The 25,362-nt window shown below is 49.0% G+C and overlaps 1 protein-coding gene across 2 annotated transcripts in view; it reads left to right on the top strand.

Moving 5' to 3' along the window:
• CLASP1 (cytoplasmic linker associated protein 1) overlaps positions 1-25,362 on the top strand; it is a 1,312,099-nt gene that overhangs the window by 1,096,717 nt on the left and 190,020 nt on the right. For both annotated transcript variants that reach the window (XM_085647275.1, XM_085647274.1), the window contains one exon: positions 18,090-18,280. In XM_085647275.1, the coding sequence (XP_085503401.1) occupies positions 18,090-18,280 (191 nt within the window). The remainder of the gene's footprint in view (positions 1-18,089; positions 18,281-25,362) is intronic.

The raw sequence follows: 25,362 nt of genomic DNA, 5'->3' as shown, positions 1-25,362 counted from the left end.
GCACTGTCATTTACAATGCTAATAGCTCAAACTCTCGCAAATGCGAGACCTATTGCATTGCAAATGCTTGTTTGCAGTTATCTCCTGAGTCTGTTAGAAAGCTTTGTCTTTGGATTTAAAATGTTTGTTTTAGTCTCTGTGGTAGTCGCTCACAAGGCTCATATTCTTCTTCAGGCATTAGCCCCTAATCAGTGAGTGTGACAGATTATGTTTTGCTTGTCGCAGGACACTGCCACAGAATACAAGGCAAATGGGCTAGAAACACCTGTGATACTTGTATGGATCCCTGTTTAACTAGCCATCAGTTGGGTTACATGGATACCTTCATGTTCCATATCACCTGTGTTGCGCCCCAGAGGTCATCTTGTTTTACATAATTTTCATCCTCTGCGTAAACCCGCTGAGACTCTACTGAGCGATGGAACCCATGCTTCTATTCATTTAGGTCCTCTGGGATCTTGTTATGTCTGTATGGGTGAAACCATTTCGGGTCCAATAATCTGTACAGATAGCCATATGCCGTAGACCTTCAAAGAGTGATCTCCACTTTTTGAGACTGGGGTGGATCTAGCAGATGTAATCACCAGCAGCAGCAAGCAGATCCAGTTTCCATTATTATCTCCTGGCTCTGCTGCCTCAAGACCTCTTAGACTCCTTCTCCCTTCCTAACACCATCATCTTCCTTAGTGTGGGTGGGTGTGTCCCCACTTTCCATCAGTTGTGTGACTATCACAAAGGATCAGTGGGTCTTCCATCTAATCAGCAAATGCAATGCTGAACCCTTCCTGTTTCTCCAATAGGACTGCCCTATTTCCACCAGGTAATGGTTTCGAAAAAGCACCTTATTTTTGGTGCCTCTGGAAGAAAGTTGCGGTTTACATATTCTGCTGGTAACACAGAGCTGTGTGTTAGGACGACAGGGCGTTGGAGTGTAGGGGATGAGTTTCTCTACAATGTCAGTGCCTGTCGGCCCAATCCTGGGTTGCTCACAGTGCCTCACTTGAACTCCTAACCTTCCCTGAGTAGCAGGTGATTTCAGCAACCTCAAACGTGACCCTCGAGTCCCCAAGGGAACCGTGGAAATAGATCACCTTTACAACATTTTGTGATTTGTATGGTTCCTTTCAAAGATGGGTATGATGGTGGCTACTGGTATGGGCTTCCTGACTCAGCTGTTTTCTTTCATGTATCTTCCTGATCAATATTCTCTATTTAGATTGCCACTAGCTTCTTATTTCCTAATGGTTTGCTTTACCTGTGTCCGTCATCTTAGTGGGTTTTGAATCTTCTATCAACTTTCTTTATGGCTTCTCCCATTGAACTGATGTACAGTTTACCAGTTCAGCTTCTTACCTTGAAGACAGTATTGTTGTGGCTGGCAATAGCTTCAGCTTGTTGAGTCAGAGAATTTTAGTGCCTCTTAGTTCTTGCTCCTTTTACATTTTTATACCCGATAAGTTTGTCCTTTACAACTGCTTATCCTTCTTCACTTTGGGGGTTTCTGCATTTCACTTGAGCCTGTCTCTTATCCTATCTTTTGTCCTTCTCAATATCCAATCAAGGAGAAGTAAGGACTGCATAGACTGCACCCCAAATGTGTGGTGACGTATTACATCAACCAAAGTGACAGGACAGAGTGGATTATCAGCTCTTTTTGGGCTTCACTGTTTCTATAAAGGGCAGCTTGGAGAATAAATTACACCATTTTGCGTTTGGTCATTCTCTGTATTAAGATGTGCTCCACCTTAGCCAAGAAAGAGCCTCCAGGGCACATTTGTACCCTTTCAGCTTAAGCCATGGAGGTCCACACGGCTGTCTTAAAAGGCGTACCAATTGTAGTATGCTACTGGAGCATTCATGGTCATCATTCCATACTTTTGTCAACCTCTTCTGCCTCTTGTTCCAGGCACATAGCAATAGGTACTTTGCCCCAGCTGTATTGCATGACTTCCTTGGTTAACCTGCACTACCTATTCCCACCTTCCAATGAGGTATTGCTTTGGGACTCATTCATAAGGTGAGCAATCTACAAGAAGAGTGATGCATAAGAAGAGAAAGTTACTTACTTTCGGTAATGATGTTTCTATTGGCTACAACATCTTCCCGCTGATTCTACACCCCAACCCCACCATTGATGAGTCAGTGTGGTGTCTCAGAATATCCCGAGGTATAATATGTTAGCTTCTCAATTTATTTGTTGCTGTCATTGATCTCTTCATTTGTCCTGTCCGGAAGCTGAAGCTGCATGGCACCACTTGGTGCTAGAAAGATATTGAGAAACATGTTTCTGGATAAATCTGAAGCCATGAGGATAATTGTTAAGGAATCTGTGTGAAGGTTATATATCTCCAAAAATACCTCTACAGAAGGCCAGAAGCTTTTTCTTGTAGACCATATTCATCTGAAGAGAAGGAAATATTGCACAGCCAGATGTGCATCATGCTTTGATACTTTAGAATTACTGAGCTGATGCACTTAGTTTGAATTCTAGACAGCTTTTAAGTTATGGTGTATGTGCATCTTGACTGAATTCTTCCAAGGATTTATTTTCCAATTGGACCCTTACATCGTAACGGAACAGAGCTGAACATAATTTTAACAAAGTGGTATTTACCAGTTGCTAGCTCAGAATTTTTATTAGACAGTCTCTGAACCATTGGCATTGCATATCCGTTATATCTGATAGAGACTACTAACCGCAGATTCCTTAACTTAGAATTATCCCCAGGCGTGAGACTGGACCCGGAAAACTTTCTTGCCCAGCATCTCTGCACGCCGGGGGGGTGGCACCGCCCGACGTTCTCCGCGGTCGTGACGTCAGCGAGGTCACATAAGCCCCACCCCGGCACGCTGACGTGAGTTTTCTTCTTTTCCGCGTGCAACGCGGATCCGGATCTTGTCCCTGGCCTATTTCAGACCTTCTTTTCCACTTGTAGACTATTTTCTTGAGAACAGTGTGCGAATGCCTTCGGGCTTTAAGACGTGCTCGTCTTGCGCGCGCCAGATGTCGGTGACGGATCCTCACCCCATCTGCATGTGGTGTTTGGGGGAGCACCACAGACTGCGAGGCATGTCAGCAAACGAAGCCGAAGTCCCAGTGGGAGCGCCGGGTGAACCTCCTTTCGGCACGCATGTCCAGGTCGGCGGCGGCGCCGCGTCTGTCCCCCGCGGACGGCTTCAAGAACCGCCGCTTCCGTCTCCGACATAGTCCTTCTCACAGGCCGCAAGTGCGTTGCTTACCTGTTGGTAAGTGTCGCAGTTTGTCCCCGAGGCCTGGTCCCCGGCCTGTTGGGGGCGTGGGTTCTCTGCGGGTGGTGCGGCGCCACGCGTCACCACCCTATCAGCTGTTTCCCGGCGCGGGGGCGACCAGAGCCCAGATGGAGGCCTATGCGGCGGCCTTGCAGGCTGGCTCTTCCTCCTTCTCCGTCTCTACCTGGGACGTCTGTGGATACCTTGCCTCGCGCGGGGACTTCTGCGGAGTCACCAATGGCTCCGGCGCCGACAGGTTCGGATCCAGGTTCGGAGGATGAAGTGCCGTCGGGGTGCGGCCCTTCGGGTTTCCCTCCTTCGGACCACAGCGCCTCTGCCTCGCCGCAAACCCCCGTGGGGGTCCCTGTGGTGTTGTGGGAGGTTGCCGGGGCTCGGGGCGTGTCCACGAGTCCCCCTCGGTCCTCTGGGCAGGCGGCGGCCTTGTCCGAGGCCAAGGTGACGCCACTCAGGGGCCGGTGGCTGCTGGCCCTGGTGGCGCAGCAGGGGCTGGCTAGGGGTCGGGGCGTGTCCCAGGGCCCCCTCGTCCCTCCACGCTGGCGGCAGCCGCGTTGGAGGTCGAGTCAGTGCCATTCTTTAGCAGCCACAGCTCCGACCCAGCTTCGGTGTCCTGCGCCGCGTGTTGTGGCAGGGGTCATTCCGGTATCCCCTTCGGCGCCGGTCGACGTTGACCTGACGCTGGTCGCGGACTCTACGGCGCCGGGTCATTGATTCGTCTTCGGACGCCCCCTCTTCTCCAGAGGTTCGGCGTTTGATGGTTTCATCTTCTCTGGAGATGTGTCGCCGCGTCGTGGCTTTTTCCCTGGCGTCTTCTAAGGACGGCTCTTCGCCGTCGCCACTCCCACAGTCTTCGCCAGAGGCGCCTCAGGTTCCCCATTCATCACTCCACCCTCCCCCTTTTCGAGCTTGGCCTTTCCTTCCTTCGGTTGGGCTGGGGGACGGCCACCTTAGCTTGCAGCCGTCGCCCATAGAGGAACTGCTTTCCCCGCTGCAGGGCCCTACGGAGGCGAGTGCTGCCTTCGCTCGGGCTGTTTCCACGGCTGCGGGAATCTTGCGCATGGGCGATCTAGCTGCCCATTTCCCCACGGATCATCTTCTGGAGGTCCTCCATCAGGGTTCTGGTGCTCGGGAGCTTCTTCTTCCCTTTGAGGCTTCGCTCCACACTTCTCTTTTGGGGGCTTGGGGGCGGCCCGCCACAGGGTAGCCAGTGCACCAGCCACTTCTGCACCGCCACCTTCCTGCGCCGTATGATCCTCACTGTCTCTCCCTCTACCAGGGGCCCTCTTTTGCAGACTGTCTTTCCCTCCCCGCCATCGGTTTTGTCCTTCCCGTCCCAGGAGGCCCGCTGGTTAGATTCCTGGGGGCGCAATATCTTTGCCTCCACCAGTGCGGCTTTGCGGGCCCTTAGCACTCTTTGCGTCTTGGCTAGGGCCACTTCTTGCTTGTGGCACTCGGCGGAGTCCCTTATGTCTGCCGCTTCTCAGGAGGATGCCTGTGTTGATCTGAGGCACCATGTGTTGGATGGCCGGGAGCTGGCGACATTCATTCTTCACTCGGCTCTGGACATTTCGGAGGTGCTTGGTCGTACCATGGCTTCTTCATTGGCCCTTCGTCGGCATGCCTGGCTACGGGATAGTGTGTTCCCGAAGAACGTTAGGGAATGGCTAGTAGACCTTCCCTTTGATGGCACTCTTTTGTTCCACGCCCCTGCGGATTCTGCCATTCAGAGGTTTCTTGTGGGGCTTCGTCCTCCTCCTCCCCCTCCGTGACCTGTAAGTCGGTCTGTGTTTTGGGAGGTGTTCTTCCGTGTTTTCCTGGGGCCTTGTAGCGAATAGCCCCGGTTGTATGTTCTGTGTAGTTGATGTGCCTTCAGGTCCTTTTGTTAGGCCTTTGGTCCTGTTGGCTGCTGGTCCGGCCCTTTTTTGACTTGTGGTTTTGGCTGTTGGTAAACCGTGTAGGCCCTGAGATTAGGCCTTCTGTGTATTCTTTATTGGCTGCTTGGCAAGCTGTCTGCGGTTTTCTCCGCAGGTTTTTCTGTTTGTCCTCTGCTGCGGAAATTTGGGAATTTGCACAATGATCACGGCACCCGCTTTAGGGACACCGCGATCAATTTTCATTTTATTTATCTTTCATGTTGAGTGCGGCGTCCACTTCTGGGACACAGCGCTCTGTTTAATTATTTTTTTTTTAACTTTCATAGTGAGCACTGTGCCCGCTTCAGGGACACTGCCCTCTGATTGTTTTTTTAAATTTAAAACCGAACATGGCGCCGTTTCGAGGACACCACGCTAGGTTTCTTTATTTATTTTTCAACTTTAACACTCAGCGCGGTGCGCACTTCAAGGACACCATGCTCGGTGTTAAAGTAAAGTAAGTGTCCTTGAAGTGGTACTGCGCTCAGTTTTAAAGTTAATCAACCATTTGCAATGCAATAGATCTCGCATTTACGCAAGTTTAAGCTATTGGCATTGTCATTTACAATGCCAATATTTTAAACTCGTGTAAATGCGAGACCTATTGCATTGCAGATGCTTGTTCTTCCATTTCTTTTGGTGGAACAGTGTGCGAATGTCTTCGGGCTTTAAGACTTGCACGTCTTGTGGGCATCTTATGTCGGTGACGGACCCTCACCTCATTTGTATGTGGTGTTTGGGGGGGGATCACGGCACCACAGATTGTACGCAGTGCCAACAGTTGAAGCTGAAGTCGCGGCGGGAGCGCCGGATGAAACTCTCCAGGTCAACGTCCTCCACTCGGTCTGCTTCGACAGACGGGTCAGTTACGGCCGTGGTCGTCGTCCTCACCTTTCTCCGATGTCACGTGAGCGTCGCTCCCCGGTGGGTAAGTGTCGCAGCTTGTCCCCGGGGGCTGGTTTCCAGCCTACCGGGGTGCGAACTCTCCGCGGGTGATGCGGCCCGCGTGTCGTCCTATCCACCGTTCCACGGTGTTGGGGCGTTGAGAGCCCAAATGGAGACATACGGGGCGGCTTTGCAGGCCTCACTGGCGTCGTCTCCTCCTTCCTCTCCTGGGGCGTCGGCGGGTCCCTCATTTTGCGCAGGGCCCTCTGCGGCGGCGCCGGAGGCTCTGGCCCCGGCGCAGACTGGTTCGGATGCATGCTTGGAGGATGTGGTACTGTTAGGGTGCGGCTCCTCTGGGGCACCTCCTTCAGGCCACGGCATCTCTGCCTCGCCGCAAACTCCCGCGGGGGTCCCTGTGGTGTCGCGGCAGGTCGCCGGGGCTCGGGTCGCATCCCCGAACCCCTCTCGGTCCTTTGACAAGGTGGTCCTGTCTAGGGCCGAGGTGACGCCGCTACGGCGCCGGCAGCAGCTGGTCCATGCGGAGCCACAGGGGTCGGTGGACCCTCCTCGTACCGCTCCGGGTCGAGGCTGAGGGAAGACCCCTCGTCCCTCTCCGGGCCCTTCTCATCCCTTCCCACAGGCGGCTGCCTCGTCGGAGGGCGAGTCGGAGGTTGAATCGTCCCTGGCGTTACTTTCACGGCCGCGCGGCCAATGCTTGTTTTTTGTCTTACACAGAAGTCCATTTAAGGTTGGTCATCTGGACCTTTTTGGCTCCAAGCGACCTCTCCCAGAGTCCAGCGTTAACGGGTATTTCTCAAAGCTATCTTCAAAATAATCGAATTCCCCTAAGCACATAGTGAGATTACTTTATGGGTTCAGGTGCCTACGATTAGAGGCAGTGACATCAGGCAGGTTCTCCATTACGGGGCCTCTCAGAGGCCAAACTACAAAGCGGCTGACCGCTGGAAATGGCTCGCTGCACACCCCTGTGTGCTAAGACTACACCAAGGACCTTTCTTCATTCAGGTACGGTTCAATATTACCGGACTACTTTTTATACGAGTTAGGGCCGACTCCATGCTCACTAACAATGCTAACACTTTCTACCATTTATATCAACCCGAGCTCGGGGATTCGCGTTAAGTCGAGGGCCTGCAAGCACCGGATCAGAAGACAATGCAGCAGCGTATAGTGTTAGGTTAGGAATAAACAAATCATAGAATGGAACAGTTCTGATTTCCAATTTATATATATGTATAACTAACAGACAATTTCCAAATCACCAGCAAATCGTCTGCAATTAACTAGGACTCCAGCACAGCCATTACAAACAACCTAACTTCGAAAAATGCAGGAATACGATGGACGTGGCCCTGCAGATCACCTTGTGTTTAACATTTTTACGTTGCCTTTCTAGGTTTAGTGGAAAGGGCGTTCCCGCGAGATGCGGCATTTTTTTTCTTCAGAATGTCCCCAGGGCCCAATTATTCACAATATCCCAGCTACACACAGCTCCTGACAGCAGACAGTTATAATGAAAGGGAGGAGGGGTGACGAGCACACACATCCTTCTCTTGGAACTTGGAGTTATTTTCTTTTTCGAATGAAATTTCAATTTATTTTAAGTGATTCACACTCATTTTCTGAAAGCTTAACTGCAACACATTAACTAAATAGATCTATTAAAAATAATTCGATATCAAAATTAAAAGAAAATCATGTAGGCAAATGAGATAGTGTTGTGTTTCTAAGACGCACGGTGTTAAGGACTCCCAGGAGACAGCCATGTTCTAGAACAAGTACTTTATTAAGGAACAAGTTACAAGGGAACCCGGAACCCCATGAGGCGCTAGGATGGGACCAGCTCAGCCCCCAGCTGGAGACTCCAACCGGCACGGATAGGACACTCACACTAATGACATCACCCATACCACATGACTCGCGGCATTCTGCACCAGAAACCAGGCCAGCCTTTCAGACACTCTCGTCTCAGGATTAACCCATTAAACTCGAAGGACACTCTGATAAAGTGAAGGGACCTGAAATTGTGCCACGAGACCTAGCTATTTTATAGTGTGAACACACAGACACAGAAAGCCAGACAAGATGTATACGGACACACGTAGGCAGCACATACAGACACATGCATATCAGACAAACACTTTGCACTCATTCAAGATAAAGTATTTGCAGGCATGCAAAGACAACAGAAGCACAGGCATTCTAGCATATGCAGGCATGCACTGACAACAGAAGCACCGGAATTCTTGCTCACACATAGAAGCACACATACATTCCCACACGTATAAACAATTCCATGAATTACTATCATAAATCAATGGCATAAGATTAATTGTGATGGTGGTTGTCACCCCTCTATTGTGACCACTGAGTGGTAAAAAAACATTTTACCTACGATTGCAATCCTATTAATGCACCACTTAACACAGAACCCACAACCTCAACAAGCATTTGCAATGCAATAGGTCTCGCATTTATACCAGTTTGAGTTATTGGCATTTTAAATGACAATGCTTTTTATTTAAGTTTGGTTTTTGTAAAACAAAAATAAAAGGCACTGTCATTTACAATGCTAATAGCTCAAACTCTCGCAAATGCGAGACCTATTGCATTGCAAATGCTTGTTTGCAGTTATCTCCTGAGTCTGTTAGAAAGCTTTGTCTTTGGATTTAAAATGTTTGTTTTAGTCTCTGTGGTAGTCGCTCACAAGGCTCATATTCTTCTTCAGGCATTAGCCCCTAATCAGTGAGTGTGACAGATTATGTTTTGCTTGTCGCAGGACACTGCCACAGAATACAAGGCAAATGGGCTAGAAACACCTGTGATACTTGTATGGATCCCTGTTTAACTAGCCATCAGTTGGGTTACATGGATACCTTCATGTTCCATATCACCTGTGTTGCGCCCCAGAGGTCATCTTGTTTTACATAATTTTCATCCTCTGCGTAAACCCGCTGAGACTCTACTGAGCGATGGAACCCATGCTTCTATTCATTTAGGTCCTCTGGGATCTTGTTATGTCTGTATGGGTGAAACCATTTCGGGTCCAATAATCTGTACAGATAGCCATATGCCGTAGACCTTCAAAGAGTGATCTCCACTTTTTGAGACTGGGGTGGATCTAGCAGATGTAATCACCAGCAGCAGCAAGCAGATCCAGTTTCCATTATTATCTCCTGGCTCTGCTGCCTCAAGACCTCTTAGACTCCTTCTCCCTTCCTAACACCATCATCTTCCTTAGTGTGGGTGGGTGTGTCCCCACTTTCCATCAGTTGTGTGACTATCACAAAGGATCAGTGGGTCTTCCATCTAATCAGCAAATGCAATGCTGAACCCTTCCTGTTTCTCCAATAGGACTGCCCTATTTCCACCAGGTAATGGTTTCGAAAAAGCACCTTATTTTTGGTGCCTCTGGAAGAAAGTTGCGGTTTACATATTCTGCTGGTAACACAGAGCTGTGTGTTAGGACGACAGGGCGTTGGAGTGTAGGGGATGAGTTTCTCTACAATGTCAGTGCCTGTCGGCCCAATCCTGGGTTGCTCACAGTGCCTCACTTGAACTCCTAACCTTCCCTGAGTAGCAGGTGATTTCAGCAACCTCAAACGTGACCCTCGAGTCCCCAAGGGAACCGTGGAAATAGATCACCTTTACAACATTTTGTGATTTGTATGGTTCCTTTCAAAGATGGGTATGATGGTGGCTACTGGTATGGGCTTCCTGACTCAGCTGTTTTCTTTCATGTATCTTCCTGATCAATATTCTCTATTTAGATTGCCACTAGCTTCTTATTTCCTAATGGTTTGCTTTACCTGTGTCCGTCATCTTAGTGGGTTTTGAATCTTCTATCAACTTTCTTTATGGCTTCTCCCATTGAACTGATGTACAGTTTACCAGTTCAGCTTCTTACCTTGAAGACAGTATTGTTGTGGCTGGCAATAGCTTCAGCTTGTTGAGTCAGAGAATTTTAGTGCCTCTTAGTTCTTGCTCCTTTTACATTTTTATACCCGATAAGTTTGTCCTTTACAACTGCTTATCCTTCTTCACTTTGGGGGTTTCTGCATTTCACTTGAGCCTGTCTCTTATCCTATCTTTTGTCCTTCTCAATATCCAATCAAGGAGAAGTAAGGACTGCATAGACTGCACCCCAAATGTGTGGTGACGTATTACATCAACCAAAGTGACAGGACAGAGTGGATTATCAGCTCTTTTTGGGCTTCACTGTTTCTATAAAGGGCAGCTTGGAGAATAAATTACACCATTTTGCGTTTGGTCATTCTCTGTATTAAGATGTGCTCCACCTTAGCCAAGAAAGAGCCTCCAGGGCACATTTGTACCCTTTCAGCTTAAGCCATGGAGGTCCACACGGCTGTCTTAAAAGGCGTACCAATTGTAGTATGCTACTGGAGCATTCATGGTCATCATTCCATACTTTTGTCAACCTCTTCTGCCTCTTGTTCCAGGCACATAGCAATAGGTACTTTGCCCCAGCTGTATTGCATGACTTCCTTGGTTAACCTGCACTACCTATTCCCACCTTCCAATGAGGTATTGCTTTGGGACTCATTCATAAGGTGAGCAATCTACAAGAAGAGTGATGCATAAGAAGAGAAAGTTACTTACTTTCGGTAATGATGTTTCTATTGGCTACAACATCTTCCCGCTGATTCTACACCCCAACCCCACCATTGATGAGTCAGTGTGGTGTCTCAGAATATCCCGAGGTATAATATGTTAGCTTCTCAATTTATTTGTTGCTGTCATTGATCTCTTCATTTGTCCTGTCCGGAAGCTGAAGCTGCATGGCACCACTTGGTGCTAGAAAGATATTGAGAAACATGTTTCTGGATAAATCTGAAGCCATGAGGATAATTGTTAAGGAATCTGTGTGAAGGTTATATATCTCCAAAAATACCTCTACAGAAGGCCAGAAGCTTTTTCTTGTAGACCATATTCATCTGAAGAGAAGGAAATATTGCACAGCCAGATGTGCATCATGCTTTGATACTTTAGAATTACTGAGCTGATGCACTTAGTTTGAATTCTAGACAGCTTTTAAGTTATGGTGTATGTGCATCTTGACTGAATTCTTCCAAGGATTTATTTTCCAATTGGACCCTTACATCGTAACGGAACAGAGCTGAACATAATTTTAACAAAGTGGTATTTACCAGTTGCTAGCTCAGAATTTTTATTAGACAGTCTCTGAACCATTGGCATTGCATATCCGTTATATCTGATAGAGACTACTAACCGCAGATTCCTTAACTTAGAATTATCCCCAGGCGTGAGACTGGACCCGGAAAACTTTCTTGCCCAGCATCTCTGCACGCCGGGGGGGTGGCACCGCCCGACGTTCTCCGCGGTCGTGACGTCAGCGAGGTCACATAAGCCCCACCCCGGCACGCTGACGTGAGTTTTCTTCTTTTCCGCGTGCAACGCGGATCCGGATCTTGTCCCTGGCCTATTTCAGACCTTCTTTTCCACTTGTAGACTATTTTCTTGAGAACAGTGTGCGAATGCCTTCGGGCTTTAAGACGTGCTCGTCTTGCGCGCGCCAGATGTCGGTGACGGATCCTCACCCCATCTGCATGTGGTGTTTGGGGGAGCACCACAGACTGCGAGGCATGTCAGCAAACGAAGCCGAAGTCCCAGTGGGAGCGCCGGGTGAACCTCCTTTCGGCACGCATGTCCAGGTCGGCGGCGGCGCCGCGTCTGTCCCCCGCGGACGGCTTCAAGAACCGCCGCTTCCGTCTCCGACATAGTCCTTCTCACAGGCCGCAAGTGCGTTGCTTACCTGTTGGTAAGTGTCGCAGTTTGTCCCCGAGGCCTGGTCCCCGGCCTGTTGGGGGCGTGGGTTCTCTGCGGGTGGTGCGGCACCACGCGTCACCACCCTATCAGCTGTTTCCCGGCGCGGGGGCGACCAGAGCCCAGATGGAGGCCTATGCGGCGGCCTTGCAGGCTGGCTCTTCCTCCTTCTCCGTCTCTACCTGGGACGTCTGTGGATACCTTGCCTCGCGCGGGGACTTCTGCGGAGTCACCAATGGCTCCGGCGCCGACAGGTTCGGATCCAGGTTCGGAGGATGAAGTGCCGTCGGGGTGCGGCCCTTCGGGTTTCCCTCCTTCGGACCACAGCGCCTCTGCCTCGCCGCAAACCCCCGTGGGGGTCCCTGTGGTGTTGTGGGAGGTTGCCGGGGCTCGGGGCGTGTCCACGAGTCCCCCTCGGTCCTCTGGGCAGGCGGCGGCCTTGTCCGAGGCCAAGGTGACGCCACTCAGGGGCCGGTGGCTGCTGCCCCTTTTCGAGCTTGGCCTTTCCTTCCTTCGGTTGGGCTGGGGGACGGCCACCTTAGCTTGCAGCCGTCGCCCATAGAGGAACTGCTTTCCCCGCTGCAGGGCCCTACGGAGGCGAGTGCTGCCTTCGCTCGGGCTGTTTCCACGGCTGCGGGAATCTTGCGCATGGGCGATCTAGCTGCCCATTTCCCCACGGATCATCTTCTGGAGGTCCTCCATCAGGGTTCTGGTGCTCGGGAGCTTCTTCTTCCCTTTGAGGCTTCGCTCCACACTTCTCTTTTGGGGGCTTGGGGGCGGCCCGCCACAGGGTAGCCAGTGCACCAGCCACTTCTGCACCGCCACCTTCCTGCGCCGTATGATCCTCACTGTCTCTCCCTCTACCAGGGGCCCTCTTTTGCAGACTGTCTTTCCCTCCCCGCCATCGGTTTTGTCCTTCCCGTCCCAGGAGGCCCGCTGGTTAGATTCCTGGGGGCGCAATATCTTTGCCTCCACCAGTGCGGCTTTGCGGGCCCTTAGCACTCTTTGCGTCTTGGCTAGGGCCACTTCTTGCTTGTGGCACTCGGCGGAGTCCCTTATGTCTGCCGCTTCTCAGGAGGATGCCTGTGTTGATCTGAGGCACCATGTGTTGGATGGCCGGGAGCTGGCGACATTCATTCTTCACTCGGCTCTGGACATTTCGGAGGTGCTTGGTCGTACCATGGCTTCTTCATTGGCCCTTCGTCGGCATGCCTGGCTACGGGATAGTGTGTTCCCGAAGAACGTTAGGGAATGGCTAGTAGACCTTCCCTTTGATGGCACTCTTTTGTTCCACGCCCCTGCGGATTCTGCCATTCAGAGGTTTCTTGTGGGGCTTCGTCCTCCTCCTCCCCCTCCGTGACCTGTAAGTCGGTCTGTGTTTTGGGAGGTGTTCTTCCGTGTTTTCCTGGGGCCTTGTAGCGAATAGCCCCGGTTGTATGTTCTGTGTAGTTGATGTGCCTTCAGGTCCTTTTGTTAGGCCTTTGGTCCTGTTGGCTGCTGGTCCGGCCCTTTTTTGACTTGTGGTTTTGGCTGTTGGTAAACCGTGTAGGCCCTGAGATTAGGCCTTCTGTGTATTCTTTATTGGCTGCTTGGCAAGCTGTCTGCGGTTTTCTCCGCAGGTTTTTCTGTTTGTCCTCTGCTGCGGAAATTTGGGAATTTGCACAATGATCACGGCACCCGCTTTAGGGACACCGCGATCAATTTTCATTTTATTTATCTTTCATGTTGAGTGCGGCGTCCACTTCTGGGACACAGCGCTCTGTTTAATTATTTTTTTTTTAACTTTCATAGTGAGCACTGTGCCCGCTTCAGGGACACTGCCCTCTGATTGTTTTTTTAAATTTAAAACCGAACATGGCGCCGTTTCGAGGACACCACGCTAGGTTTCTTTATTTATTTTTCAACTTTAACACTCAGCGCGGTGCGCACTTCAAGGACACCATGCTCGGTGTTAAAGTAAAGTAAGTGTCCTTGAAGTGGTACTGCGCTCAGTTTTAAAGTTAATCAACCATTTGCAATGCAATAGATCTCGCATTTACGCAAGTTTAAGCTATTGGCATTGTCATTTACAATGCCAATATTTTAAACTCGTGTAAATGCGAGACCTATTGCATTGCAGATGCTTGTTCTTCCATTTCTTTTGGTGGAACAGTGTGCGAATGTCTTCGGGCTTTAAGACTTGCACGTCTTGTGGGCATCTTATGTCGGTGACGGACCCTCACCTCATTTGTATGTGGTGTTTGGGGGGGGATCACGGCACCACAGATTGTACGCAGTGCCAACAGTTGAAGCTGAAGTCGCGGCGGGAGCGCCGGATGAAACTCTCCAGGTCAACGTCCTCCACTCGGTCTGCTTCGACAGACGGGTCAGTTACGGCCGTGGTCGTCGTCCTCACCTTTCTCCGATGTCACGTGAGCGTCGCTCCCCGGTGGGTAAGTGTCGCAGCTTGTCCCCGGGGGCTGGTTTCCAGCCTACCGGGGTGCGAACTCTCCGCGGGTGATGCGGCCCGCGTGTCGTCCTATCCACCGTTCCACGGTGTTGGGGCGTTGAGAGCCCAAATGGAGACATACGGGGCGGCTTTGCAGGCCTCACTGGCGTCGTCTCCTCCTTCCTCTCCTGGGGCGTCGGCGGGTCCCTCATTTTGCGCAGGGCCCTCTGCGGCGGCGCCGGAGGCTCTGGCCCCGGCGCAGACTGGTTCGGATGCATGCTTGGAGGATGTGGTACTGTTAGGGTGCGGCTCCTCTGGGGCACCTCCTTCAGGCCACGGCATCTCTGCCTCGCCGCAAACTCCCGCGGGGGTCCCTGTGGTGTCGCGGCAGGTCGCCGGGGCTCGGGTCGCATCCCCGAACCCCTCTCGGTCCTTTGACAAGGTGGTCCTGTCTAGGGCCGAGGTGACGCCGCTACGGCGCTGGCAGCAGCTGGTCCATGCGGAGCCACAGGGGTCGGTGGACCCTCCTCGTACCGCTCCGGGTCGAGGCTGAGGGAAGACCCCTCGTCCCTCTCCGGGCCCTTCTCATCCCTTCCCACAGGCGGCTGCCTCGTCGGAGGGCGAGTCGGAGGTTGAATCGTCCCTGGCGCTGCCACATGGGTTGCTGAGCAATCTTCGCCTCATTTTGGGCCGCAGAGGGCTTCGTGCCACTCCCCAGGCCTGTCTCGTTCTCCCATGCAGGTGGCTGCCTCGGCGAGGGTCGGGTCTGCGTCACTCCAGCGCCGCCCCAGGGCCGGTGCGGCTCCAGCTCTACTCCGGTCTCCGGTGTGGGGTGACTTGGAGGTACCATGTCCGGTGACGCTGGCTGGCGCCGACGTCCTACCTCAAGCAGCGGACTCTACGGCTCCGCGCAAGGGTCGTACCGTGGATTCGTCTTCGGACGCTCCTTCTCCTCCGGAGGCAGGCTGTATCTTGGTGTCGTCCTCCCCGCAGACTCGTCGCCGTGTGGTGTCTTTTTCGCCAGCGTAGAAGGGCGGCTTCCCGCCCTTCCTGGGGCAGGGGTGTTCGTCGGACGAGCGTCAGGTCCATCATTCTTCTGCTCCTTCTGACTTCCAGGTCTGGCCTTTGCCCACCCCGCTTGGCCTCGGGGAGGGCCGCCTTAGTTTGCAGTCGTCGCCCACGGAGGAGATGCTTTCTCCACCGCGGGGCCCTACGGAGGCGGGTGCGGCCTTCGCTCACGTGGTGTCCACGGCTGTGGGCATTCTGTGCATGGGTGACCCGGTGGCTCACTTTCCAGCGGACCATCTATTGGAGGTCCTCCACCAGGGCTCTGGTGGGAGGGATATCTTACTTCCCTTTGAAGGTTCGCTCCTAGCTTCCTTGACGGGGGCTTGGAGGCATCCTGCCTCTGGGGACCTGGTGCCTCAGCATCTCCGGCACCGCGTGACCCGGCGTGTCTTTCCTTTCACCCCTCAGCCGGCAGCCCCCTTTTGCGGACCTCTTTTCCCTCCCTGCCACCACTGTTGATTCCGCCGTCCCGAGAGGCCCGCTGGCTGGACTCTTGGGGATGCGACATGTTCGTTTCGACCAGCGCGGCCCGGTGAGCCCTTAATACCTTGTTTGTGCTGGCTAGGGCCTCCTCCTGTTTGTGGGACTCTGCTGAGTCTCTGGGATCTGCAACGTACCAGGAGTCTGGCCTGGTGGACTTACGGCATCATGTATTGGATGGACGGGAGCTTGCGGCGTTTATTCTCCGCTCCGCTCTGGACATCTCAGAGGTGCTGGGCCGGGCCATGGCTTCCTCAGTCGCTCTCCGTCGCTATGCTTGGCTTCGGGATGGAGTATTGCCTGAGAATATTCGGGAGCGACTCATCGACCTTCCGTTTGATGGCAACCTGTTGTTCCATGCCCCGGCCGACACCGCCATCCAAAGGCTCATGGCAGGGCTCCGTCCTCCTCCGTCCCCTCCTCAGTGACTTCTGAGTTGAATTGATTCTGGGCCTTCTTAAGCTGGCTGTGCAGTGTGTTTTCTGGCCGTTTACGTCCTTCCCTGGGACTTTGGCATTGTTGGCTGCTGGACGGCCCTTGTGTTGATTGTGTGTGGTTCTGCAGGAGTTGTTACGCAGACTTGGCACTGTGATTGGGCCCTCTGCTTTGCTTGGGCTGCTTGTCAAGCCTTTGGCGGGGGTGCTTTTTTTCCCCGTGGCTCTTTTGTTTTTTTTCCTCTGCTGCGGAAGTTCTTCCAAAGAGGGTTCCCTTATCTTGGGACTTAACGTAGCCTATGTGGGGTAGTGGTAGCAGTCATATGGCTTGTGCTCTGCTAGAGGGTTCTGGTCACCTTCGGATGCCTGTTCTCCATGGCGTTTCAGTAGGTTGCTTTTGCTTCCTGTGGTCGTGTGCGAGGATGGGGTTCCGGTGCCCTGCTGCTCTGGCTACTCCAGGTTTGGGGGGTATTGCTTTCTATCCCTGTTCTCCCTTCCCCTCCTTCCATTGCTATCCTCTGCTTAAGGGTCATCTGGCCTTGTCTTGCCCTTGTCCCCTGAGGGTGGTTGCCCTCTAGGTTGGGGTGGCTTGGAGGTTAGTTATCCCTGTCTGTCTTGGGACTAGCCCCATTTCTTGCTCAGGATGGGGGGGGGGGGTTTTCCTACGTGTGCCATGACTTTTACGCATGTTCTTGCCTCCAGGGCACAGGGATGGGAGGTTGTCTATGTGCTGGCAGGGTGACTGCGCAGGTTTCTGCTTGCATCTTTCTTCTTTCCCTGCCCTTGGGTTCTGCGGTGTTGGCACTACTCTGGTGGTGGTGTTAGTCACCGTTTCTTTACAATTGTTCTGCTCTTCGCACACTGTTCCCATGCTTCCACAGTTTTTTATCTGGTGGTTCAGCGTTGTGGTGTGGAAAAGTTCTCCGAAGAAAACTGACGTAGGCGCGCTGTGGAGGGTCTTATGTGACCTCGCGGACGAAGTTTCCGGATCCAGTCTCACGCTTGGGGATAATTCTACCTAAAGGAATCTACGGCTAGAATCGGCTCTACCAGATACATCGTTACCGAAGGTAAGTAACTCGTACATTAATATAATGTGAAGGAAGTCTGAGCGCGTTCACTGACTTACTTTGATAATATTTCAAAGGAAGTGTAGAAGTTTATAGCATATTTGAATATAAAACAAAACGACAAAAGAAATATTTAATAAATTCATGAGTAAGTGTAATAAAAGGTCTAAAATATAAAGCAGACGCTGTAGTTAAGCTACTCTAATGAACACCTGAGGCTAGATGTTGCAAAGCTGAAACCTTCACAAGTCGAAGACCATAGTGGTAACACCAGTTTGTCACTTAAATCTTTGAGACAGTTGATACCATGAGAAAGCCATGGAAGTCAAAAGAAAAAAGTCTTCTTTTGGGAAAATTACAAGATATTCCTAGTGATGCTGACCTGTAGTTTCTCAAATCCTGCAAGGGAGTAATAATCATGAATTTGCTCCAGTGAGTTGTTAGTGAGTCCTAGCCAGTCCTTTACTACATAACTTGAATAGCTAAAATTAATATTTTTTTTTATCGCTTACATGTTTTCAAACAGCAGTATATAGCATTACAAAATATTGGTGACCTCGGATCACTACCCTAACACAATGGATTGGGCATCCTCTTGGCTAAGAGACTTTACGTTGGTTATCGGCTGTAGACTGTGCCTTGCCTGTGCTCCCACTACAAAACCTGAAATACACCCTAACTTTACCAATAAAGTAAGCTCTTTCTCATTTTATCACAGTGTCTATTGATCATTCGGATCTGGTGGCTGATCTTCTAAAGGAATTGTCCAATCACAACGAGCGGGTCGAAGAAAGAAAAGGAGCCCTCTGTGAGCTGTTGAAGATCACGCGAGAAGATGACATGGGAGTTTGGGACGAGCACTTTAAAACCATTCTGCTTTTGCTTCTGGAAACCCTAGGAGACAAGGATGTAAGATGTTTTTTATCTTTGTATTTTATTGATTCTCCCAAATTGTTTTCTTCCTCAAAAACATGCATGCGCCTTGTGTTTTTCCTGAAAGCACCTGCTTCACTGATATTTTCCACTTTGAAGTCGCCCGGGTGTGTTATGGGTCTTTCACAAGGTGTAAATTGGTTGGAACTAATTGGATTGAATTACATTTACATGAGTGGAAGTTTTAATGGCAGAATACTATAGCACAGGTTGGGGACAGAAAATGTCCAATTCCCTATCTTAGTCTAACGTTCTGAGTTGCCCTTTGAACGCTTCTCTAAGCCCAAACTTAATTTCACTTCTGTTTTAACGGACCTCTGAGACATTACAGGTTTGACCATGCCAGGGCATATGTTTGGCAGAGGCTAGATGACCGTACAGGTAGCACTCATCTTACAGGAGTCACATTACCCACTTAATCCATACCCCAGTTTTCTCTGAAGCAAGTTATTTCAAATGCACACACAACTGCTAGAAAAAATAAACCGAAGGCTGCTGCTGCACGAGTGGCAGAACAAGATCTGGGTGAGATTTCTTTCTGATTCTTGAATGTCTTGCATTCACTGCAAATAAAGTGCCCTCGGGATAGACTCTCTGATCTTTCAGACATGCTGTGCTTTGAGCAGGACATATATTGACATTTTTTTTACCTAATAAGATTTTTTTCTAGCTCAGGGTTGTGAAGGGAGTTAAGGATGCATTTGAGTCTAGAAAGACCTATGAATCCAGGCTGTGCTTCATCACTGGATCCATTCTTTTGTACTGCCTTGGTGGTGTTTTGTGACAATAGGAGGAGCTTTGTAATAGCGTTGGACACTAAAGTTTGTCTTATTGTATTCACGTTTCAAGGGGTATTTAACTGAAACTGCTGTTAGATTTCATGAGCAACTCAAGCCATGTGCTCGAGTGTGTTTTGAACCATATTGTGAAAGAAAATAGTGCTGTTATGTATGCAGATTACTGGAGGATACCAGTTTTGAAAACATAGCTGTGGTCCTTGACATAACCTCAGGTGGGAGATCTGTGTTGCATTAATGTGTTTGGATTCTGAAAAAGTTGCATTTTTGGTTCTTATTTAGTGTTTTCCCTACCGCTTTTGAGGGTGAAAACACTTTCTTTCTGATTTGACTACACTATATGGATAATGCATCTTTACCCTTCTCTTCATGCCTACTGATAGGGATCCAGAGTAATAATCTTTAGTTTGTTCTCGGCTGCCTATGGCATGCATATGGGCCCCACAGAACCAGAGGGGCCTCCAGTCATGTTTCCAGTATCTATCTGCATTATTGGGTCTGTACCGACTTGCAAATGTGTAGCCAGTTATGCATCCTGACTCTAAACCAGTGCCTGTACCACAACTCATCTATCAGCAATGGTTCCATTCTATTTTTGTCTCGGATTCTGGTCCTGTGCCAGAATAGGGAGCACCTCAGAATGATGATGATGATGATGATGATGATGGGGATGGGGATGGCCTGCTTGCTCCTCATTAAACAGATGACCTTGAGTTGACCGATAGTTTGATTTACAAAACACAAGTGGGCTTGACACCTCCCCTGAAACAGCTTTACTCGCGATATGGGGTGTAGGAAAGTAGGATCTTGCTGGAAAAGTTACCCCCACTTTTTGCCTGGTGTCTGTGTGTTTTGACTGTAATACACTGGAATCCTGCTAATCAGGACTCCAGTGTCTGCTCTGGTTCTCCCCTGTTCACTGATGAGTACTTTGTACACTCACAAATGGCATACTGGTGTACCACTGTAAGTCCCTAGTATATGGTACTAAGGTAACTAGGGCATTGTTATATGAGGGGTCTCCCATGGGATGAGGCATGTATTGTGCAACCCATGGGAGCCCATGCAGACTGTGTCTGCAGTTCTGCCTTTGCAGCTTTCGTGAAATGGTGCATGAAACTTTCACATGAGATTTGAGGTTTTTTTTCTATCCCAGTCACTGCACTTTAAGCTTATAAGTCACCCCTAAGGTTCATCTGCCCCTACTTTAGTTAAAACACCCTCCAGCCGACTGATGTACATGACAAAAATGGTGCAAGTATGCAACCCTTTTCAAAGCAAATGGGCTGGTGCATTCACCATTAGAACAATATCTAACTACTCCTGTGAGGTCAGTATGGAGGGCTCTCATAAATCCTACCAGGGCCACATCCACACCCATGGACTTCAACTCGGCCCAGAGATTTTCCCTTTTAACTTGATTAAAGACTGAGCTGAGGTCCATGAAGGCCATATGAATGGCTCCCCCTTCACCCTTGTGTATTTTGGAATCAAGAGATGTAAGTTGAGATTCTGTTCTATTGTACCCCTGCCGTATCTGAACCCGTACTGTTGTTCGGATGGGTCTACTCCATTGCTCTTCTTGAATATGGGGACGATAAAAGATCTCTTCCAAGCATCAGACAGGGGACCTCTGTTGGCTGCATTGATATGACTGGTGATAACCGGGACCCACACATCTGACAGATATTTTAAAAGGTCACCCGGGACCATATTGGCCCCGGGAGCCTTACCCTTAAGGGATTGTGATAATAGCATTTCTCACCTTCTTGCTCTCGACCGTAAACCCAACAATCGGGGTGATAGAGGTAGATGAGGACTCGTCTTCCGCCAAGTCATAAAGAATAGTAAAATGGTTCTCCCAGGCCTTGGCAGGAACAGTGGCCTCCTGTTTCGACAACAAATCATTCTTAAAGGAGTAATTCAAAACGCCCCAAAATTTAGCTCTGTCGTTCAGTTAGCTCGCCGTCACCAAGTGACCCGACAGTTCTTTCTTCAGCTGCAACGTTTGGTTACCAAGACCAGCCTTGTAAGCCGCACTAGAGTTTTAAATAGTGGCATCATCCCACGGAATACTTTTAAGAGTTGCCATTAGTGCTCTTTTAGCCCTCACATAGCGCACGTCAAACCAACTGCATGGTTTGGGGGAACCCCCTGCACTTTGATTGGTCAGAGAATGATTAATGTGTGCACAATCTAAAAGAGACACGTTCGTGATAGATTCCTTACCTGAGGATAATCCCCAGGCGTCTGACTGGATCCAGAAAGTTTTTTCGCTAGCTGTACCCCTGCGCGTCAGTAGGTGGCGTCGTGCGGCTCCGCGTCCGTCGCTGGCGTCGTATGCGCCGAGATGACGTCACGGAGACTACTTAAGAAACAACAATGATTCTCAACGGGTATCATTAAGCATGGACAGATAAATTGCATGTACAAGACATTACAGTTAGAATAAGGAAGACTCTGAAAGAATTGGGTAGAAAAAGGTCATGATGTATTAGATCAAAAAAAGGTTTGCAGAAGGACATACAATAATGTAAATGAACAGGATAATGGAACAATTGTATCAGCACTGTACGCAAAATCAATGACGTATAAGAACAACCCGAACTTGTACTTGGTGCTTAAAGTGTGCGTGACACGAAGACGGGGACGCAAGTGACAAGGTGAAATCAGCTGGGGACGGCGCAAAGTGAAGTGAAAGTGAGATTTAGAATAATATATACAAAGGTTCTGAATTCAATTTCTTTACAATAGAATTACTTAAATATACATAATAAGGAACCATAAGGCCATCAATTAAACTGAGGAGTCGACGGCGTTTCGATCCGAGCAGATTGGGATCATCATCAGGACTGGGCAGTCATATTCAAGAAACAGTGCTGTACAAGAAAGAGAGGGAAGTGTCAAGGAAAAGGATTAAAGAAAAGGATCAAGAGATAAGGTGAACTGGTCAATGAAAGACAGGGAAAGGGAAGGCCCTAAATTTGGGACAACCAAGAAAAAAGATAAGGGCCAATCAAGACATGCTCATATCAGCAAAATAGGGTGCATGGAAAAGGGATAAACGGAGGAAAGGTGGAGGGGTGGGAAGGGGGGAGGGGGGAGGTTGTCGGGGTGGTGGCGGTAGGGGTCGGCTAGGAAGGGGGGAGGTGAAAAGAAAGAGTTAAAGAAACCAGAGGCAAGGTAAAGGAAAAACCAGGAACTAAGATATCCAATACCTGTAAACATGTATAACTCTTGAATACAGAAGGTCGCTAGAGAATACGAGTAGGTGAAAATCTGTGGGAGGGGTAATTCGAAAATTAGTGAATACAGAGAAAAGGAGAAACAAGATATGAATTGGAACCAGAAAAAACTAAATACCTGGACGTGGGTCAATTGAGAGAATTACAGGGGCAGAACGCGGAATAATCAGCGCGTTACTTTCTCTGACTCCTCTAACACTTCCGTGGAGGACTCGGACGGAGCTAGTACCTCCAACACCAGTGGATCAGCCCAAAGACCCCAACCCCTTTTACCACCTGGTTTTTTAGGGCCAAGCCGCGGACGCGGCCAAACCCAATCACGACCACGAAACAATCGCCAATACCAACACCAATACTCAGGCGAGCGACAAACCCGCAACGGGTACTATCAATGGGGACCCCCTCAATAATTCCAACTATTTCTACAAGTAACCACTAACCAAACCCATTTTCAATTTATCCAATCACATTCTTTCACATGATGAAACTAAGATACTTAGTAAAGGACTTAGTTTTGTACCAACTGAACGTACAAACTTTCTTGATGTACAATATAATTTACTGACATTCTTCCGTCGTATAAGACTAAAACAGTTTTTTTCGGATAAACCTGGCGACTCCAACAGCTCTGCCACACGGTTTCATCCCCCCTCTAGTTTCAATCCCCCTTCTGCTTCCATGCCTGCTGAAATTTTAGCGTTTGAACATCTAGTCCTACAAGATATAGTTGACCTAGAAACTCGGTTTGAATATGTTCCATATAACATATACCTATCTGAGAAACAAGCCCTCAAAAACCTTGCCAACAACCCTGAACTAATTATCAAACCAGCTGACAAGGGTGGCGGCATAGTGCTCATGGACAATCATAAATATGACTTGGAAATAAGACGTCAACCCTCTAACCAAAACCATTATCTACAATTGACCAAGGATCCTCTACCTGCTCTTCGAGATAAAATACTAACATTGACTGGGCAAGCTAAAGCCCTCAACATCATATCTGCTAAAGAGTTTAACTTTCTAAACAATAAATTTCCCCGGACACCAGTCATCTATATACTTCCCAAAATTCATAAGAACTCCACGAATCCACCTGGCCGTCCCATAGTGTCAGGTTGCGGTTCGATTTTAGAACCATTAGGGAAATATATCGATGCCATTATTAAAGAGTTTGTACCCATTACCGACACTTACATAAAAGATACGATGGACCTCATTGTTAGAATTGAGAATAGACCTTTTGACAACAATTCCGAAATCATGGCAGGCTTAGACATCGAATCTCTTTACACAAATATTCCCCATTCCGAGGGACTTCAAGTTATAAGAGATCTCCTTGATTCTAGACCACGTCCGTGTTTGATCCCCACAGACTTTGCAATGGATTTACTCAAGATTGCATTGGAGAACAACTATTTTTTATATCGCAACTCTTTTTATTTGCAAATCAAAGGCGTCTCCATGGGGGCTTGCTTTGCCCCAAATTTTGCGATCCTTTTTGTACACAATTTGGAGAAAACCCATATTCTCACTTGTAACAATCCATTTCTTGACTGTATTTCTCTCTGGCGTCCTTATATCGACGACATTTTGGTCCTGTGGAGAGGCACTGCCGATACCCTTGATCAATTTATGATCTGGCTTAATCAGTTCCAACAACATCTTAACTTCACAGTCGAGGCTAAATGTAACGATTTACCCTTCCTGGACGTTACCATACATGCAGAGGATGGTACTATTGGCACCCGTCTGTATCGTAAACCTACGGAACGGAACACTCTTCTTCATTACTCGAGCTACCATCCTTGTGCCCTCCGTGATGGTCTTCCCTATGGACAATTCCTACGAATTCGTAGGAATTGCAAGTGGCGAAAAGACTATTTTCAAGAGTCAGATGTCCTATTACAAAAATTGGTAGACAGGGGATATCCCAAACGTCTCTTGACCAGAGCACGCAAAAGAGCGTGGTACTGCCCACGTGAAGTCCTTCTCACCCCACAACCTAAACAAAACATGTCCCGAATTCCCTTTGTCTCAAAATTTAGTCCTTGTAGCCATCAGGTTTCAAAAATCATCAAACGAAACTGGTCTGTGCTCAGACAGTTGGACTCTTTTAAAGAACTCCCCCTTTTTTCGTACCAACGGGGTAAAAATGTAGCAACACACCTGGTCCATGCCATAACTTGGCCAACTAAACCATCTGACACCAACACCATTTCCTCGGCTTGGGGCCATCCCCCCATCATTGGGCATTATAAATGTCAAAACTGTTCAGTCTGTGACTTGACACAAAATACGAAGGAGTTCAAAACAGGCTCAAGAACCTATATGCTTAAAACCATGACGAACTGCAGGTCCCCCAACGTGGTCTACGCAATTAGGTGCCCCTGTGACCTTACCTATATTGGACCGACAACTCAAATGATAAAACAGCGCATCATACAACATAAAAGCCGAATACACTGTAAAATACTGACAGCTCCATTGGTGAGCCATCACTTGGAAAAAGGCCACAATCCCACTGATATTGTTTGGCAAGTGATTGAACAGCCCACACTACCTGTAAGAGGCGGTAATATGAAATTACTGCTTAACAAAAGCGAATCCAAATGGATGACCATCTGTAATTCTGTAAATGCGGGGTTGAATACCCTTGATGAATGGAATAGTACCATTTTGCTCTGAACCTCCGGTTCTTAAATGATTTCCAATTCGGCTCACCTCTGTCTCCTACATTTATCACATTGAGTCGACCTTTTATTTGCTGTCCCCTTCCCTTGTCCCCTTTCTGGACTCTAAAACAACCCCCCCCCCCCCCCTTCTCTTTTTACAATTCATGTATCAACTATATGTGTAATTATATTTAATTTAATCCTTCCTGCAACCTGGTAAATATCCAAGTATGTATTAGTTCATCATTGACATGGTTATTCATGGCGTGATTGGTGATGTTGGCAATGCTCATTCAGGGAACGTAAATTATTGCCCCATAATTATATTATGTGCACTGTCC

The sequence above is a fragment of the Triturus cristatus genome, chromosome 3_2, assembly GCF_964204655.1.
Source record: "Triturus cristatus chromosome 3_2, aTriCri1.1, whole genome shotgun sequence".
NCBI lineage: Eukaryota > Metazoa > Chordata > Amphibia > Caudata > Salamandridae > Triturus > Triturus cristatus.
The sequence above is the reverse complement of the archived record's forward strand: the minus strand, read 5'-3'. Positions and strand labels throughout refer to the sequence as shown.